At 43.3% G+C, this 17,325-nt stretch overlaps 1 protein-coding gene across 1 annotated transcript in view; it reads right to left on the bottom strand.

Moving 5' to 3' along the window:
* The window catches only part of ABHD12B (abhydrolase domain containing 12B), a 35,018-nt gene extending 33,709 nt beyond the window's left edge, over positions 1–1,309 (bottom strand). Inside the window, exon 1 of the mRNA XM_049897939.1 lies at positions 1,215–1,309. Within this exon, the coding sequence (XP_049753896.1) occupies positions 1,215–1,309 (95 nt within the window). The remainder of the gene's footprint in view (positions 1–1,214) is intronic.
* Positions 1,310–17,325: the final 16,016 nt, after the last annotated feature.

The following is a 17,325-nucleotide window of genomic DNA, read 5'->3' as shown; positions in this document are numbered from 1 at the left end:
TCTGGTCAGTCAGGACGTTGTGAGTGGTCATGGGGGAGGCGGGGCCTGCACTGTTGGCCGGGTGTAGAGCCGGCACTCTGCTCTCTGCACTGAGCTAGGGAAGGAGCAGAGGAGTGAAGATGTGTCGTCATCATTCTGGACATTCCAAAGTGAAATTTCTTGTGTCCAAATGTGATTTGGGGATATTTTGGAATCAGCAACAATAAACAAAAAAGAATAGAAAGAGGTAAAGGTAAGCAAAAATGCTAATGCCGTCCCACATCAACAAAACACCTGAGTCTCCTGGGTCCGGGCTCTCCAACCAATATCTGGCTTCAATATAAACAAGACTGGCAATATATTGCTGGTCAATTCAGGTAACTTAAGAGTACATACTGTTCAAATGAAGGATTCATGAGAGGAAAAAAGTAAAACGCCCACGGATATACAAACATGCAGATACAAACGATGCAAAAACTTGACACAGGTAATGCTGAGTGATGGTTCCAGTGTACTATACATCTTCAGCATCATGGAAGTGTGCTCATTAAATACATGCCAGAGAGTTCACACTCGGGGAACTGGGCAGTGACCTTTCCATCCTGTGCCACCTACACAGATAGGCCCGTGACCCAAAAGGATACTATCCCAGATTATAACACTTATTATTGTCATTGTTATTTAAACCCATCCTGCATGTTAGTATATGTATTATGTATTATGTAAGGCAGATAGGAGAGACGGGTATAGGAACCTGAAGCATCCAATTGGAATCTCTACTTCCTAAGTCCCCAAAGGATATATAACTTCCTGAAAAATCAAACCTGTTAGTGCCTGGCCTGGACGGGAATTGAGGATGAGGAAAACCAAACTCACTGCCGTTGAGTAGATTCCAGCTCATAGCGACCCTGTAAGACTGAGTAGAAGGGCTCGGTAGGGTTTCCAAGGAGTGGCTGGTGGATTCAAACTGCCGACCTTTCGATTAGCAGCCGAGCTCTTAACCACTGTGATAACCCAGTCCAAAGAGCCCCAGAGTTCGCAGGGCTCTGGGGGCCCCCTGGAGCCACGGTGGTTGACTTCTGGTTCCTGCGGAGAGAACTGGGCCCGGCGGCGCCCGCCAGAGAAAGGGACCCTGGCCCTGCCCTCACCGCCCCCACCCGCCTCATCCCGGGCAGCCAGAGCCGTCGGGGACCCTGCCAGGGTGGACCGGGGACGCCCGGGCGACGGGTACTCACCGCAGGTTTCGCACGGCCATGTCCCACCAGGCCGCCACGGAGTCAGGGTCGGGAGGCCCGGGCGCCGCGGCCACCTCAAACTCCTGCGCGCCCATTCCGCGCCGTCTCCCGAGCCGCGTAGCTGGCAGTGCCGCCTGAGCTGCCGCCTGGAGCCTCCCGTAGAGCCGCGCCCGGCCCCTGTGGCGCCCACGCCCGCCCTCCTCCGCGCCGGGCGGCCTGCCTGGGAAGGCAGGTGCGGCGCGGTGAGCCCGACCCCACTGCGGGAGGGACACGCGTCCTGAGGGTGGGCTTCGGCCTCGGGGTTCTGGCTGTTGGCGGCTTCCTCACTACAGGAGGAGAGAAGCGAACGACGGCCTCAGGGAAGAGAGGCTTCCCGCCCAGCCTGTGGAACCAGGTGGCCTTCTTTATGCGGGGTGCTGGTGACTTAGGGGCTGGGGAGAAAGGGAAGGCTTTAAAAAGGGTCACGCACATCCCTCAACCCTTGATTTCTACCCTGAGCCCTTCATGCTCTCGTTCTCTCTTCAGACATCCTTTAGAAGTGTTTTCCAAATGGAGGTCTAACCAATAAGTGGGGTATGAAATCAATTTAAAATAAAATAGAAAATGAATTTTTGCATAGCTTGCTGTGTGGGTGGCTCAAGCAGTTTGCAATAAGCTGCTAACTGGGGTTCAAACCCATCCAGCAGCTCAGCTGAAGGAAGGCCTGGCCAATTGCTTCTGTGAAAATTACAACCAAGAAAACCCTCCGGAGCAGTTCTACTCTTTAACACATGGAGTTGCCATGAGTGACAACCAAAAGGCAACAAATTTAGCTGTAAGCATATGAAACTTTTGTTTTCATCATACATCTGTGTGTGTGTGTGTGTGTGTGTAGTGTTATAAAATAAAACCTATTTCTTACCATGGTGGTAGTAAAACAAAACTTTGAAATCTACAGCTTTAGATGATCTTGATGAAGAATATATTAACCTTGGTCTGCCTTGACCTTCCTTTTTTTATGTCCCCTTTCCTTTTTCTTTTCCTGAACCTTCACAATCCTCAATTCCCCTCCCCCCCCCACACACACAAACACACACACACACCCCGCTGTCATCATTTCTGTAGGAGAAATTTCTCTGAATCTCTTTGAGTAATGGTTCATCTGTCCACAGGGTTATCTACTATACAATTATTCCTGGTACCCCAGATTAAAATCTTTTGGGCAGTTTGTTTAGCAGCACGTGACAGAACCCCACTGTTGTATCCAGGAGTTCACACACACCTTGAACTGTTTGGCACCTGGTACAGGCTTACATGGTGCCATTGTTTCCTAGGAGACAAGACTGTCTACCAGAGCTGCTCCAGGGAAGTCACAGGCAGAAGTGTAGGGGCAAGGGAGGAAGAAAGGGAATGAGGTTTTTTTTGGATGAAATTTTATGCCAGCATCAAGGCAACCTCTCCAGAATAAAAATGTGGCCTTTCGTGGTGCTTGTACTGTTTAGGTTATCTGGGCAGAGGGCACAGCAACGGGCTGCCAGCCCTCAGAAAATGTGCAGGGATCTATCAGCTTGGGGACGGTCAGCAGTCTGGAGGAAATGCTGCTTTTTGAGGACCAGGGCCATTTGGTATAACTGGTCAGGTGAGGGGGGAATTTTGTTCATTGCCTCTTGCAATGATTCTGAGAATGTCAATTTTTCTAATCACATCAAGATAGGGAGAAGAATCAGATCCAGAAAGGGCCTACGGGGGGATCTAAGCCTGACTGATGAGCCAGCTACAGGTAGGTTTTCCTGGGACCACACCCTGCCGAATGGGGAAGGTTAAGGTCCAGCTCAAGCAGTTGTCAGATTCCGCCCCTGCAGTTTTTTGCAAAGTTGGTCTGGAATCTCATAGAACCTGCTCCTGGAAAGTCTGGATGAGACCCTGGGGCCATGCCCTGTGGAGGTGGAGAGATTAGAGACAGAAGAGTGGCAGGAGAGAACTGCAGCTGCAAATGGGTCCAGAATCTATTTCCATCTGTTTATTCAGGTGAGAGGCATACCTGCTGGTTGAGTGAAGTTGTAAACCCGATGTCTAAGAGAACATTTGAAATATTCAGCAAACTTTTTAAGGTCAAAAACCACTACAAGTCCCCCCCCCTTTTTTTTTAAGACTACAAATTAAAGCTCCATAAATAGTCCCTTTTTGGATAGCACCCCCTGGAAATCAGAAAGCAGAGTCCCTGATTTGACAGAATCTAAAACAATAGATTGATTAATTCATTCAGCACCTATTTACTGAGTGGGAGTCTCTGGGTGGTGCAAATGATTAACATGCCCACTTGTCTGCTAACTAAAGGCTGGAGGTTCGAGTTTGCCCAGAGAACCTTGTAAGAAAGGCCTAGTGATGTACTTCTGAAAAAATCAGCCCTAGAAAACCCTATGGTGCACAGTTCTACTCTGACACAAAGATAGCGTCGCCATGAATTGCAATCTACCTACTCTATGGCAACTGGCTTACTGGTTTTACTGGTACCTTTTAGGTGCCAGGTAGCATGTTAAGCACTGTAGGGGTACAAATCAGGACCCTGTCTGCTAGAGAGATGTACTTCAGGATTAATCATGAAAACACAGAACAGAAATTGAAAAGTACCCTAAATGCAGTAATCAGATTAGTAGATGGCAGGGGCTGGAGGTGGGGAGGGAGGATTGACTACAAAGGGGCATGAAGGAACATTTTAGGGTGATGGCAAAATGTCCTACATCTCAACTGAGGTGATTGTTACATGACTATAAACATTCATCAAAACTCAGGACTGAAAATCTTTCAAGGATAAATTGTACTGAATCTAAGTTATACCTCAATAAACTGACTTTTTCAAAAGGCACCTAAGGAATGAGTAGATAAACTATCTAAACAAACACATCCTAAATGATGTGGAAACATCAAAATTTATGGAACATATATTATTTCTGGCCTTGGAAGCTTAGACTCTAATTGCAAGGTGCTGGTAAAAATATATGAGAAACCAATAAAAAAAAAAAATAGCAAGGTGTTATTTCCTATAAAAGAAAAATAAGTCTTGACTGCAGATAGGTTAATTTTGCCACCTAAAATTATTCTGGAAAAAAAAAATGGGGTATAAGACCCACTGTTTAGCAGCTGCCATCCAGCTGTGGAGGTGAACTTCTGGTGATAAAGCATTTGAGGAAAAGAGCTAGCAAACAATTAATTGCTGATTTTCTATTATTTGGAGAGTGCTTTTATCTAGAAAAGAAAGTATTCTACCCTTTGCATTTTCTCTCTTTGTTGAAAATACAGCTTTATCGAAACATAATTAACATACCATAAAATTCACCCTTTTAAAGTATACAGTTCAACAGTTCATCACTAGCTAATTTCAGAACATTTTCATCATTCCAGAAAGAAACACGACACCCATTAGCAGTCACTTTTTTTTTTGTATCCCCACCCCCCAACCCCTGGCAAATATTAATCTACTTTCTGTCTCTATGAGTTTGCCTATTCTGGACATTTCATGTTAAGTGACTCATATAATAGCCTTTTGTGTCTGGCTTCCTTCACTCAGTGTAATATTTTCAAAGTTCATGTATGTTGCAATATGTACCAGTACTTCATTCCTTTTTATGGCTGAATAATATTCCATTGCATGGATATCTCACATTTTGTTTACTCATTAGTTCATGAATATTTGAGTTGTTTCCATTTTTTGGCTTTTATAAATAAGGCTGCTGTAGGTACTCATGTAGATGTTTTGTGTGGACATTATTGAGGTAGATTAATTATATTTGTGTGTGGCTTTTCTAGCTATGATCTCATATCTCCACCCAGGTGACTGGGTAGGACTGTGTGATAGGGTAATTGTGGCTTATCAAGAGGATTGGTCAGTTTTGCCTTAAAAGATAGCCAGTTCCAGAGCAGAAAAAGGATCCTACCAGAGAGGAAGAGAGAGAGAGAAAGGAAGAGAAAAAGAGAAGGAGAAAGCTGTAATCCTGAAGATGGTGAGAAGCATTGGCAGGAGAGACCTGGCAGCAGGAGACAGTGAGGTGGCCTTCCCAGGACACGGAGAGAGAGATGAGTGCCTTTGGGCAGAGGCCTAAGGCCCAGGAGACGCATCTCTGTGAGCACGTTTGGGAAGAGGCTGTCCTGATAGAAGAACTGTACCCTGAGTGTTCCTGAGCCTGAAATGTAACTGTTACTTCCCTAATAAACCCCATAATTGTGAGTATGGTCTGTGAGTTGTATGCCCATGGCAATGAATTATCAAATCCAGCAGAGAAGTAGAGAGTGCTGTGGGAGGGACCATTGTTGTCAGAATTAGTAAAGGTGGCCAAGAAAGGAGGCTTGTCTGAGCTCCATCTCATGGGAATCAGCCTTGGGCTGTTGATCTTGATTCTCCTTCTATCTTGTGAAGTTAGAGGAGATCCCCCATGCCGTTTTTACAATTATGTTTTCATTTCTGCCCAGTATATACCTAGGAATAGAATTGGTGGGTCATACGGTAATTCTACCATTAACTTCTTTAGGAACTGCCAAACCATTTTCCAAAGAGGCTGTACCAACTTACAATCCTACCAGCAACATACGACATTTGAATTTTTTCTTACTCACCTATTTCAACTTTCCATGCACAAATAGAGAAATCATAAAAATCTGATGATATTGAGATTGAAATGAAATAGTAAAGGGAAGTTTGGGGATAATTGTGGACTTCATTAATCTATTTTCATGTTATCTCAATGAAAGGGAGTGAGTGAGGAAATTAACTCACTCAGAACATTTGTTGTTCCATGTTGTTAAGGTTTTATATTAAGTCTTTGCATACAGCAAATCTAATTTTAGAAAAACTCATTATAGTTACAAGAGTGGACATTGGATTATTCTTGTGTGCCTGGAATTGAGAGTGTTAATATGGGCTTCCTTTTAATTAAACGAGTGATTTCCTTGAAGAGAGTGAATGCTATGATCATGGGTCCCTTTCAGCTGGGGCTGGAAGTACTTGAGTGCCTTTCTTCTTCCAGAGAACTCTTCACATTCCAGGACATGACCCTACCAGTTCCCTTGTTGTTCCAAGGTAAGAGACGTGACTCTTTTTCCAGTACTTGTGGAGAGGCAGAGCCAGGATTAAAGCTCAGGAGTTAAAACTCCCTTCGACTTCTCTGTATGCTCCCTTTTAAAATTCCTCCAGCCATCTCTTAAATGTTAGTTGTCCTCCAGGGTTACCCTCCTACCTCTGCTTCTCTTCTTAAAATACACCACTATTTCCAAAACTGTTCAATAAGTTTGGGAAGCTCTGGGCTAAACACAGTAAAAAAAGAAAGAAAAAAAAAATTCCTTTGGTCAGAATTTCATTTCTCAAAAATCTTTACTTGGTTAATGTCCTTTGAGAATGTTTAGGAAGAAGGTATATTGTTGTTGTTGTTATTTACCATCAAGCTGGCTCCAAGTCATGGTGCCTTCATGTATAAAAAACAATGCTTGGTCTTGTACCATGTTCATAATCTTTATTGTGTTTGACTCCATTGTTTTGGCTATTATCTTAATCCATCTCATTGAGGGTTTTTCTCGTTTTCATTGCCCTTCTACTTTATCAACCGTTATGTCCTTTTCTACTAATTGGTCTTTCCTGATGATGTGTCTAAAGTAAGCAAGCCGAACTCTCGCCATCCTTGCTTCTAAGGAGCACTCTGGTTGTATTTCTTCCAAGACCGATACATTATCGTTTTTCTGGCAGCCCGTGGTACGTTCAATGTTCTTTGCTAACACCACAGTTCGAATGCAGGAAGGGGGTATAGAATGCTGCATTCTTCTAAATTCTTAATCTCCTCTTCCAAACCTGTTTCACTTGCAGGATTCCCTCTTTTGAAGAACAGCATCATCACACACCAAGTTTCTCAAACCAGAAACTTGATATTCATCATTGATTCTTCTGTCTCCCTTAAGCTCAGAATTCTCTTTCGATAAAACTAAGATATGTCTTGATGTAATATTTATTTATTCAACAGGTATCTACTGAGTGCATTTTGTATTGTTTCTGGCTTTGGAAGCTTACACCCTAATTGCAAGGACAAAACCTACACATATGAAAAGCTAAATAACAACCTGAGATGTATCACCAGATAATAAATGATATGTGCCAAATGAGTACTGATGATAACATATATTGCTGCAGAGACGTCTTTGTGGGCTGAGTAAGTCAGGCAAAGATCTCAGGAAGGTATTATTCCATTGCTTACAAACAGCCTTGAAAATAGGATATAATTTGCCTGTCCAAAGAAACCCATCAAAACTGGAAGGAACATCAACAGTCATTTACCAAAACTCTCATTTTACGTAGAGGAAACTGAGACTCAAAGATGGGATGATGAGCTGCACTCATTCAGTATTTATTGAGCACCCACTGGATGCAAGGCACAGCATGGGCTGCACTCATTCAAAAGAGCAAGCGAGGTGAGACTAAATATGAAACAGCACCTGGTACACAGCAAGAAACTAAACCTCTGTTAAAGCATCCCCAAGAGGCAGCGCTATGATGGGTAGGTGATGGGACCATCTGGTAATTATGAACCGGGAAGCTAGTCCCGAAAAGAGCAGAATTAAAATAGTTAATCATGTGTTAGGTAGGCACTAATTATTTCTGCCTCGTGAGTAATCAGGGTGGAAGAATTTTCCACCACCTATGTTGTCCAGGCACCTTATCAGATATGCAGGCGAGAGATTCTGAAGCAATCTTTATAGCATCCATTCAATGGGAAGGTGACACAAGGCTAAAATCTTCTGGTTGGTTTTAGGACAAAATAAACAGGAAGGCAAGATTTTTTTTCCTTTTCTTTTAACTTCTACTTGAGTTATTGAAAAAGTTTCTCTCTGATAAATTCAGAGTGAGGGTACTTCCCTGGTCCACAGTCCAACCTTAGAGTAAATAATGACATGAGGTTTTTACTCAAGAAGAAGTCAAACAGGAAAAACTAAAAGATTAGGCAAGAATATACATAAATATTCTGCTAAAAATGAAAGCACGTGTGTGATGAGGACAGAAAGAAATAGCAGCAGTAGGTAACGTAAATGGACTGATTTTCAGTCCCACGAGACTAAGGGTTTCCAATTCTGGGCTTCTGGTTGCCTGGCATCAGTTTGAATTAATCTGTTACTCATTGTTTGTAGAATCTCCGAAGACATCCTGCGAGTAGCCTCATTTCCATGGCTCCCTGTTCATCCCCAAGTGTGTGTGTACTCCAGCACAGCTTGAAATTAGTATGTTTTTTCATCTTTGCCTTTAGTTTTAAAACCAGCAGAAAGAGAACCCCAGGGGACTTGGATGTGCCTGTGAGCTGGGCGACTTGTGCAAATGCTGTCGGATAGCCTGAGGCGGGTCTTCTTATCCTCACCCCGCCTGCCTTTGGAGGCTTGGAACAACCTGCCCCAAGAGAGGAATTTTAAAATAATAATATGTAGTATGAAATGAGATCATAGATATGAAAGCACTTCTGTGAAGTTTAAAAAAAAAATTCACCCTACCGATGCACAGTATTGATATTATTCATTAATGAATGTACGTGATACTCTTTCTGTCAGGCTCCTAGGCATATTTTCATGAGTTCATTTAAGAAGACAATTGTTGGCCTTCTGGCTTGGAGACTAACCCAAACCTACATGGAAGTTTAATTATTACTAAACACTAATGCGTATGGGAATGTACTTAGGAGTTCATGCAGCCACTCTCTTATCACCAACCAAAAGGAATTAAAAATTGACATCAGGAGAAGACTCCCTTCCTTCCTTACAGCAGGAGAGACAAAGGAATGTGTGGGGGTGGGGGTGGGGGATGCTGTTCCCTCTCAGACCTGCGGAAGTGTCAAAGAGGATAGGAACTCCCAAAGGAGCCTCCCAGCCCAGCAATCACAAATTACTTAGCAAACACCAGCTCATTAGCACAGAGGTGAGTGCTGAATAGCTTTGTGAGGCGACCAGTTAAACGTTTTTTAAGTAGCGAGGCTATGGTGTTTAACTTGCAAACCTATAGTCCTGCATTATAGAAATCAAGAATCCTTGTGTTTGGTATCATTTGTCAAGTTTGGAACAAAATTTCCTACATACAGGTCTACGTGTATCCCAACGCCTAACATAACGCCTGGCACAATGCAAGTACTAGGTATTTTGTAAAATGAATGAGTAATTGAAAAACTTGAATCTGTACCACAGCCAGTACAGTACCACAGAACTCCAATCTCCTCCGTCACATACATTCTCTACAGGTGCCTTCGGCATCCTCTGATTCAGATCTATAAAATTCTGAACTGCACGGTGATGGGAAAGAATCCGGGGCAAGAAAAAGTGCTGGAAGGCATACTGTGGAGGCCTGTTGCAGAGTCCACTGCCCTGTTTTCACCTCCCTTACCTAGACACAAACTCCAAACTTAGCACCATCATGTCCATATGTGAAGGTGGGATCCCACCCTATCTTACCCCATCAATCTTGCCCCATCTAAAGATCCAACAGATATTCCTTCTTTTGTGCAATCCCATTCATCAAGAGTTCATCAAATGCCAACTGTACCATTAAACCATGCTAGTTTAGCTGCTAGAGAGGGGAAATATAATACATGGCCTCTGATCTCAAGTGCTAATTTTATAGTTAGGGAGGCTATTCATTATTCTTCATTTATGCTACAAACATATTCTGAGCACCTATGTTGCACTAAGTACTGTTCTAAGTGTTAAGGATTTAATATTGACCAACACAACTTCCCGGCTTTCATGAGGTTAATACTCTAGAGAGGGGAAGACAAAAATAATCATGCAAATAAATAATACAATTGCAGGTAGGTGCTATTAAAACGGAATCAGAAAATAGAGCTTTTTTTGTCTGAGAGTTAAATGGCAAGACTTGAGAGCAGAGTTCCAGCCAGAGGGAATAGCAAGGTTAAAGTCTCCCAGGTGGGAACACAAACTTAAAGTGTTCACCATCCAACTAGAAGCTTGGTATGGCTGAAGCACAGGGAAAGAGGGAGAGAGAGAGAGGAGATACAGTCAGAGAAGTAAATAGGCCAGGGCCAGGTCATGCAGGAGCCAGATCAAAATGTGGTCCATGGACCCGCAGCAGCATCATCACTTGGGAGTTTGTTAATCCACCCCTGTCCCATCTCCATTTCCCTTCTTTTACAGTCCTAGGACTCTCTAATTTAGGTGGCATATACCTGCCTCCCTTATAGAGAGTCGTGGCCAGGTGATATAAAAGAAGTGATATATGTGATTTCCTAGAAGTATCCCTAAGGAATACTCCCTAGAATTATCCCTGCTGTATGGAATACAAATGTAAAGGCTACTGCTTCAGCAGCTATCGTGTGACATGAGATATCTTTGAGAATGGAAGTTATTCAAGGCTAAGCAATAAGACAGAGGAGCCTATGTTCCTGACCCTGTGGAAGGCTATATCTTCTCTAAACTGACTACCACTCAAACTTCCAAATATAAAAAAGAAATGTTCGTTTTCTTTAAGCCACTGTTGTTTCGATTTTTCTGTTGCAGCTGAACTTAATCCCAACTAATTCACACTCTATGATAACATCATTTTTCTTAATAAAACTATGTATTTTCCCCCAACCTTTGGATGAAATCAACAATTCAAGAAGATATATTTATCCTGTAGCTTCAATAACCCCCACTAAGCCCTGACCCACCTCCACATCCTTCATGGATGCCGTAAAACAATCTAAGCAGCACAGCCCCATCTATATGGTGAAGAGGAGGGAAATACACCATAGGTCAGTGGCCAAGGCCAAACCAAAAACCAAACCAAACCCAGTGCCGTCGAGTCGATTCCAACTCATAGCAACCCTACAAGGCCAAGGCACTGGCCAAAGATGGGCTTGGGCTACAGACCTTCTGCTGCTTGCCTCCCAAGATTACTTAGAAAAATGGAACCCCCCCCCCGCCTCAGGCTAAGATGCCAAGCCTATGGACTTGGTGGCAATGGTCCCCCACTCTGAGATTTCTAAACATCTTTGAGCAAAAGAAGAGCCTATGATTTGAAAAATTGAAGGACAATTGGAAACCCCTTCAATGGCCATTCCAGTGGGCCGCTCCATCAACAATCCCCAGAATTTCCCCCCAAATAAACACAAATGAAAACAGCATGTTTGAACGCAAATGCAACCTCAAAACATTCCCCCAGCCCCTACGTCTAACCAGATAGTTACCCTAAAGAGTACCAGCTATCGAGTCAATTCCAACTCATGTGACCCTATGTATGTCAGAGTAGAGCTGTGCTCCATGCGGTTTTCAATAGCTGATTTTTCAGAATTCGATTGCCAGGCCTTTCTTCCAAGTTCCCTCTGGGTGGACTTGAACCTCCAACCTTTTGGTTAGCAGCTAAGCATGTTAAACCTTTGCACCACCCAGGGACTCCAGTTACCCGAAAACTCCTCCTAGAAGGTCTGAAGCCTCTATGACCCAAGTTCTCAGCTGCCTTTGCAGATGTTGACAGGTACCTTGTCTCTTAGACATAAATGTGTGCAGACGCTCTGAACCTGGACTATCACGAGGAACACAGGCAAGACTTTGGTCAGAGAAATTTAAATGAAGCAGAAATACCAGACTGGTCTTTCGGTTTGTGTCCGTATCTCTGCCTTACCTTCCAGGATGGTAAAGCTGGTCTTGACCTAATTCACAGGGACCTCAGACAGGTGGCGGAAGGAATTGCAAAACACGATGACACTTCGACCGAAGTGCTCCCCTTACTGTCATCCTGAGTGCCCATTCTCAGATGGTGCCCTTCACAGCTTCCCGCTGCAAGCAGATGTGGGGTCTAAGAGAATCTGACCTCATGGGTCCTATGTGAACAGTGACTTTGGCAAGACTTGTTTCATTGCTTTGGTAGGACAGAAAGCCTGAGCTCACTCCCCAAGACCTATTTCTGGATTGAACAGTAAAGGATCAATAAGATCCATAGATGAGCACTCAGGAACCACAGGAAGTTGCTTTAGCAAGTGACTTTGAGAAGAGACACTAAGGCTGCCACTGCAGTTTAGAAAGATTCTGAGATGAGTATTAGGACAAGTAGCCATTTCCTCCACACAGGTCATGTTGAAGAGGAGACTCCTGGATTCCTTCTGCATACGGGAGTAAGCCCCTTGACCTATTCAGGATGTAAAGCACTTTCCGAATTCCATCTTGGACAGCATGATAGTCTGTGTGGCTTGGTTTTTATAGAGCAAAAGGTAGCTCAAATAAACTACAAGGATGAGCAAGAAACACTCAGAACTGGTACTTAATAAAAAGCAACAGAGGCAGCCTAGTTCCACATCAAAATGGGGATTCAACCTGCTCACTAAAGACAGCTGCACCAACTGAGCACAAGGAGGCTGCACTTTGATGCCTCTTTGAGCCAGGTGTCAGAAATAATCTGACGTCACAGACTCTTTATGTAAGCTTTCAATTATTCCGAATATAGGGTTTTTATTGATTGCTATAAAATAAAATTTAATGCAGATCAATAAGTAAGTCATATGCTTTCTCAGAAAGGGGAAAGGAGTTACATGAGTAGGAGTTACATCTCTAATATAATCATAACGACTCCCTGTAAGGATTAAATCTATCCCCTCAGCAAAGGTACAATGCACTACAAAAAAAGGGAGGGGCAACATAATGATGTCTTCTAAAATGAAAGAGTTGTGGAAAATTCGCCTGGGTTATACAGATCTTGCTAACAAGCTAAAACATTGTTTTAATTCTAGATGGTTTCTTGTCATGGGAACTAACAGACTAGTGGAGGAATCCGCCATTTGTCGCAAAGTATAAAATTGACAAAACAAGCTCTGCATTGTGGTTTTTTCATCAGACACACGGGGGCAGCAGGGAGCCAATGAGGAATCTAACAATGGTGACAATTTAAATCTGACAGTTTGAAGAAGAAAATTGAAGTGCTGGCTAAACCAAAACCAAACCAAACCCACTGCCGTCCAGTCGATTCCAACGCATAGCGACCCTATAGGACAGAGTAGAACTGCCCCATAGAGTTTCCAAGGAACGCCTGGTGGGTTTGAACTACCGACATCTTGGTTAGCAGCCATAGCATTTAACCATTACACCACCAGGGTTTCCAAAGTGCTGGCTAGCTCTGTTTAAAATTGTTTACACTATATGGAAACCAAAACCCTTTTGTTTAAACCTTTAAAAATGTATATTAAAATAATTTACTCTTTTAGTATATGTTTTCTGCTCCCCCCTGGTGGTATAGGGGTTAAAGCACTCTGCTGTAAATTGAAAGGTTGGCGGTTCGAACCCACCAGCTGCTCCACAGAAGAAAGATGTGGCAGTCTGCTTCTGTAAAGATTTACAGCCTCGGAAACCCTGTGGGGCAGTTCTACTCTGTCCTGTGGGCTTGCTATGAGCCAGAATTGACTCCACGGCTAGGGGGTTTGGTTAGGTGTTTATTGCTTGAGTTCCCAACTTCCTTAATGTTTTTACTTTTTCTATTGACTATATTCTTTTTTAATCTATTTAGGAATGACTGATCATCTTAAACTGAGAAAGTTCTTCCTGACCAGGCCAAATAGAAGTCCGGAGAGTGGAGGTGAGACATCCCACCCCCACAGGCACAGAAGGCAAGCTCTGTGCAGTGCACCAGGTAACAAGGACTGCCTTTGTGGAGAACCCACTTTGGATGGAGCTGACAACATTGTTAGAAGGAATCTGTTTCCAGGGCTTCTTTTTAAATGGGGGGACACAGAGGCACTCCCTCTTCCTCCCCAAACAGGGATTCTTTTCATCCCTGCCTATCTGAAAACTGATTTCTAGTGTGCCACAGACACCTCATCTGAAGAACAGGATGGACTGGTACTCACTTTTGCTTTCACTACAGGCAGAAAAAGGGTGTTGTAAATAAAGGTACCACAGCCAATCCATCACTGAACCCCAAAATGAGGAAGCAGCAACAGAGGTCAAGAAGCAAAGGACAAGAGATGGGAGTGAAAGGGGTGTTATCGAGGGCAGGCTAGGCCACCCAAAAGGGGTGTTGGAGAATGAGACCCCAGAGGGAAGGAGGGAGGGTCTGGGCTCACTCCCCACGTGGCCCCAGAATAGCCTCACAAGGGGCAGCTGGGACAGCCCCTCTCACTGCGCCTGACAAGAGGCCCTTTGTTAGGCTGTCAGGCTGGGTTGTATTTTTAGACTCAGCTAGGGCTGCCCTCCTGATCTGGGCTTTCCCCTTGGCACAGCTGTTGCTTCTGCTTTCAAAAGCCCCAGCCTACAGGTGCTGTGCTTCCCTTGGCTTTTGTTTGACAGTGACAAGTTGGAAGAGTGATAATAGCTTTAAAAGGGGGAGGAGGGCTGTGGGCATAGGTTGCATGGGAAGGGAGGGGCTAAGATTCACCAAGCAGACTACTGGAATTAGTCATCTGTTCCCAGGCCAACTTCCTCAACACCCCGTGCTGCCCTATCATTGACCTCCAGTCCAGGCATTTTAAACCAAAAAATCCAGGGCCTCCAGGATAGGCAGCTATCTTTTATTGAGCATCCTTATATATGGGGCCCTGGTTACTGCTCTCTCTGCGTCTGGGACATTTTACATGGCCCTGAGCTATTGAGTAACCAGTGAGAAAGAGCAAAGCCAGGGGCCAAATTCCAAAGCCTGCTCTCTGTTCTACTCTTATGTCTCAGGCATTGAAAGCGTTCCTTATATGTATTATATTTTAAGTAGTTCCCCCCCACCACCCCGCTATAAAGAAAAAATACACATATAGCAGCATTTCCATTCAGTTTGTCTCTCCATGCAAAACTGGGTATACTTTCATTTATACTTCTGATTTTTTTTAACATTGTTACAGCCATGCTGGACCTGTGAACCTCCCTATGAGCTTTTTAAAATCTGCACTGACAACATTCACTGCAGCATTACTCGCAGTAGTCAAAAGGTGGAAACAAAAAAAATTGTCCATCAATAGATGAGTGGATAAACAAAATGTGGTGTATACATACAGTGGGATATTGTTCAACCAGAAAGAGAAATGAAGTTCCAATAAATGCTATGGCACGGATGAACCTTGAAAACATTATGCTGAGTGAAATAAGTCAGACACAGAAGGACAAATATTGTATGCTCCCACTTAATATGAAAAATCTACAGTAAGCAAATACATAGAGACCAAAGTTTATGAGTGGTTACCAGGGGGCAGGTAGGAGGGGGAAATGAAGAGGTATTGCTTAAGGGGTACTGAATTTCTGCTAAGGGTGATGAAAATGTTGGAAATGGATAGTGGTAATTGTTGTACAACATTATGAATATAATTAATGCCATTGAAACATACACTTAAAAAATGATTAAAACGCCACAATTTATATATATATATATTTTTTTTTTTTTTTAATCTGCACTGAAACAGATTACTTGTAGGGAGTAGGACTTGGGGACTAAGACAGTCATAGTTCTTACTTTTTCTCTTTCTGTATTGCCTTTTTTTTTTTTTTTTAAAAAAAAAAAAGGAATTATTTTGTAATTTACAAAAGAAAGGAAAGAACAGCTCTAACAAAAGTCAGGCCATTGCCATGTTAGACGACATGCCCTCAGCCAGGACTCAACCTGCAGGTGGCAGTTTTCTCTTCTGTTCTTAAATACACATTTAAAATCTTATTTCTGCTGTTGCAGTCTCCTTTGCTAAAAGTGGTGTCCCTGGATGCCTGTTTCCTAGGAGCAGACCGAGGGCTTCCTTCCTCTACCCAACATCCTCCTCCTCCCCAACACACACTACTTTTTTTACTCTCTTTTACAGAAACATGATGCTATCATACCCAAGAATTGGCCAGGAAACAACTCAGTAGACAGGACCGCTGAGAAAAACAGTAAGATAAGTCCACGTAGTATACAATACTTTGAAAAGCAAATTATCAGGAGAGTGGAAAAGAACAGACTGTTCTTTCTTTTTAACACTTTTGTCCTTTGATTTTTATTCTCTCTTCAGTCCATTTAGCCTCTAAAGATTTGCTGAATACCAGCCTGTGCCTGGGCCTAGGTAGCGCTGGGTTACAAAGAGAATGAGGGAGTCACTGTTCCTGTCCAGAGGACCACAGGTCCCTGTGCAGGGCTAGGCAGGTAAGCAATGACCATGCAGTGAGATGAGTGAGAAAGCCCAGGGAGGGAGCCCAGAGCTTCGCAGCCAGCCCAGCCTGCGGTCAGGAAAAGTACTCAGGAGGAGGAAGTACCTTGGCTGAGTCTTAAAGGACAAAGAACAGGAGAAAAGCTGTTACACGCAAAGGAAAACAGGAGACTTACTTTGAACATGTTATCAGGAAAGACCAGTCTCTAGAAAAGGACGTCTTGGTTGGTAAAGGAGTAGGTCAGCAAAAATGAGGGAAACTGTCAATGAGATTGATTGCCACAATAGCCATAACAATGGACTCAAACATACCAATGATCAAGAAGATGGCGCAGGACCTGGCAATATTTCCTTTTGTTGTATGCGGGGTTGTTATGAGTCGGAACCAACTCGGTAGCAACTGACTGCTATTGAGCATTGTCCATACATTTCACAAGTGGTGTTTTTGGTGTTGCTGTTGTTAGGTGCTATGTACAACAGAAGAAAACACTGCCCAGTCCTGCACCATCCTCACAATCATTGCTAGGTTTGAGACTATTGTTATAGCCACTGCATCAGTCTGTCTCCTTGAGGGCCTTCCTCTTTTTTGCTGACCATCATGTCCTTCTTCAGGGACCGGTCCCTACTGATAATATGTCCAAAGTATCTAAGACAAAATCTTGAAGTCCTCGTTTCTAAGGAGCATTCTGGCTGTACTTCTTCCAAGTCAGATTTATTCCTTCTTCTGGCAGTCCTTGGTATGTTCAATATTCTTTGCCAACAGCATAATTCAAATGCATCAGTTCTTCAGTCTTCCTTATTCATTGCCCAGCTTTCAAATGACATGAGGCGATTGAAAATACCATGGCTCAAGTCAGGCGCACCTTAGACCTCAAAGTGACATCTTTGTGTATTAACAATTTAAAGAGATCTTTTGTAGCAGATTTGCCCAATGCAATACATCATTTGATTTCTTTCACATGTATCAAATCTTAGTTTTTACCACCCTGTAGGACAAGAGCTATTATTATTCCCATTTTAGAGCTGAGAAGCCTAGGCAC

This window comes from Elephas maximus, chromosome 10 (genome assembly GCF_024166365.1).
Source record: "Elephas maximus indicus isolate mEleMax1 chromosome 10, mEleMax1 primary haplotype, whole genome shotgun sequence".
NCBI lineage: Eukaryota > Metazoa > Chordata > Mammalia > Proboscidea > Elephantidae > Elephas > Elephas maximus.
This window is presented reverse-complemented; position numbering and strand designations above follow the sequence as displayed.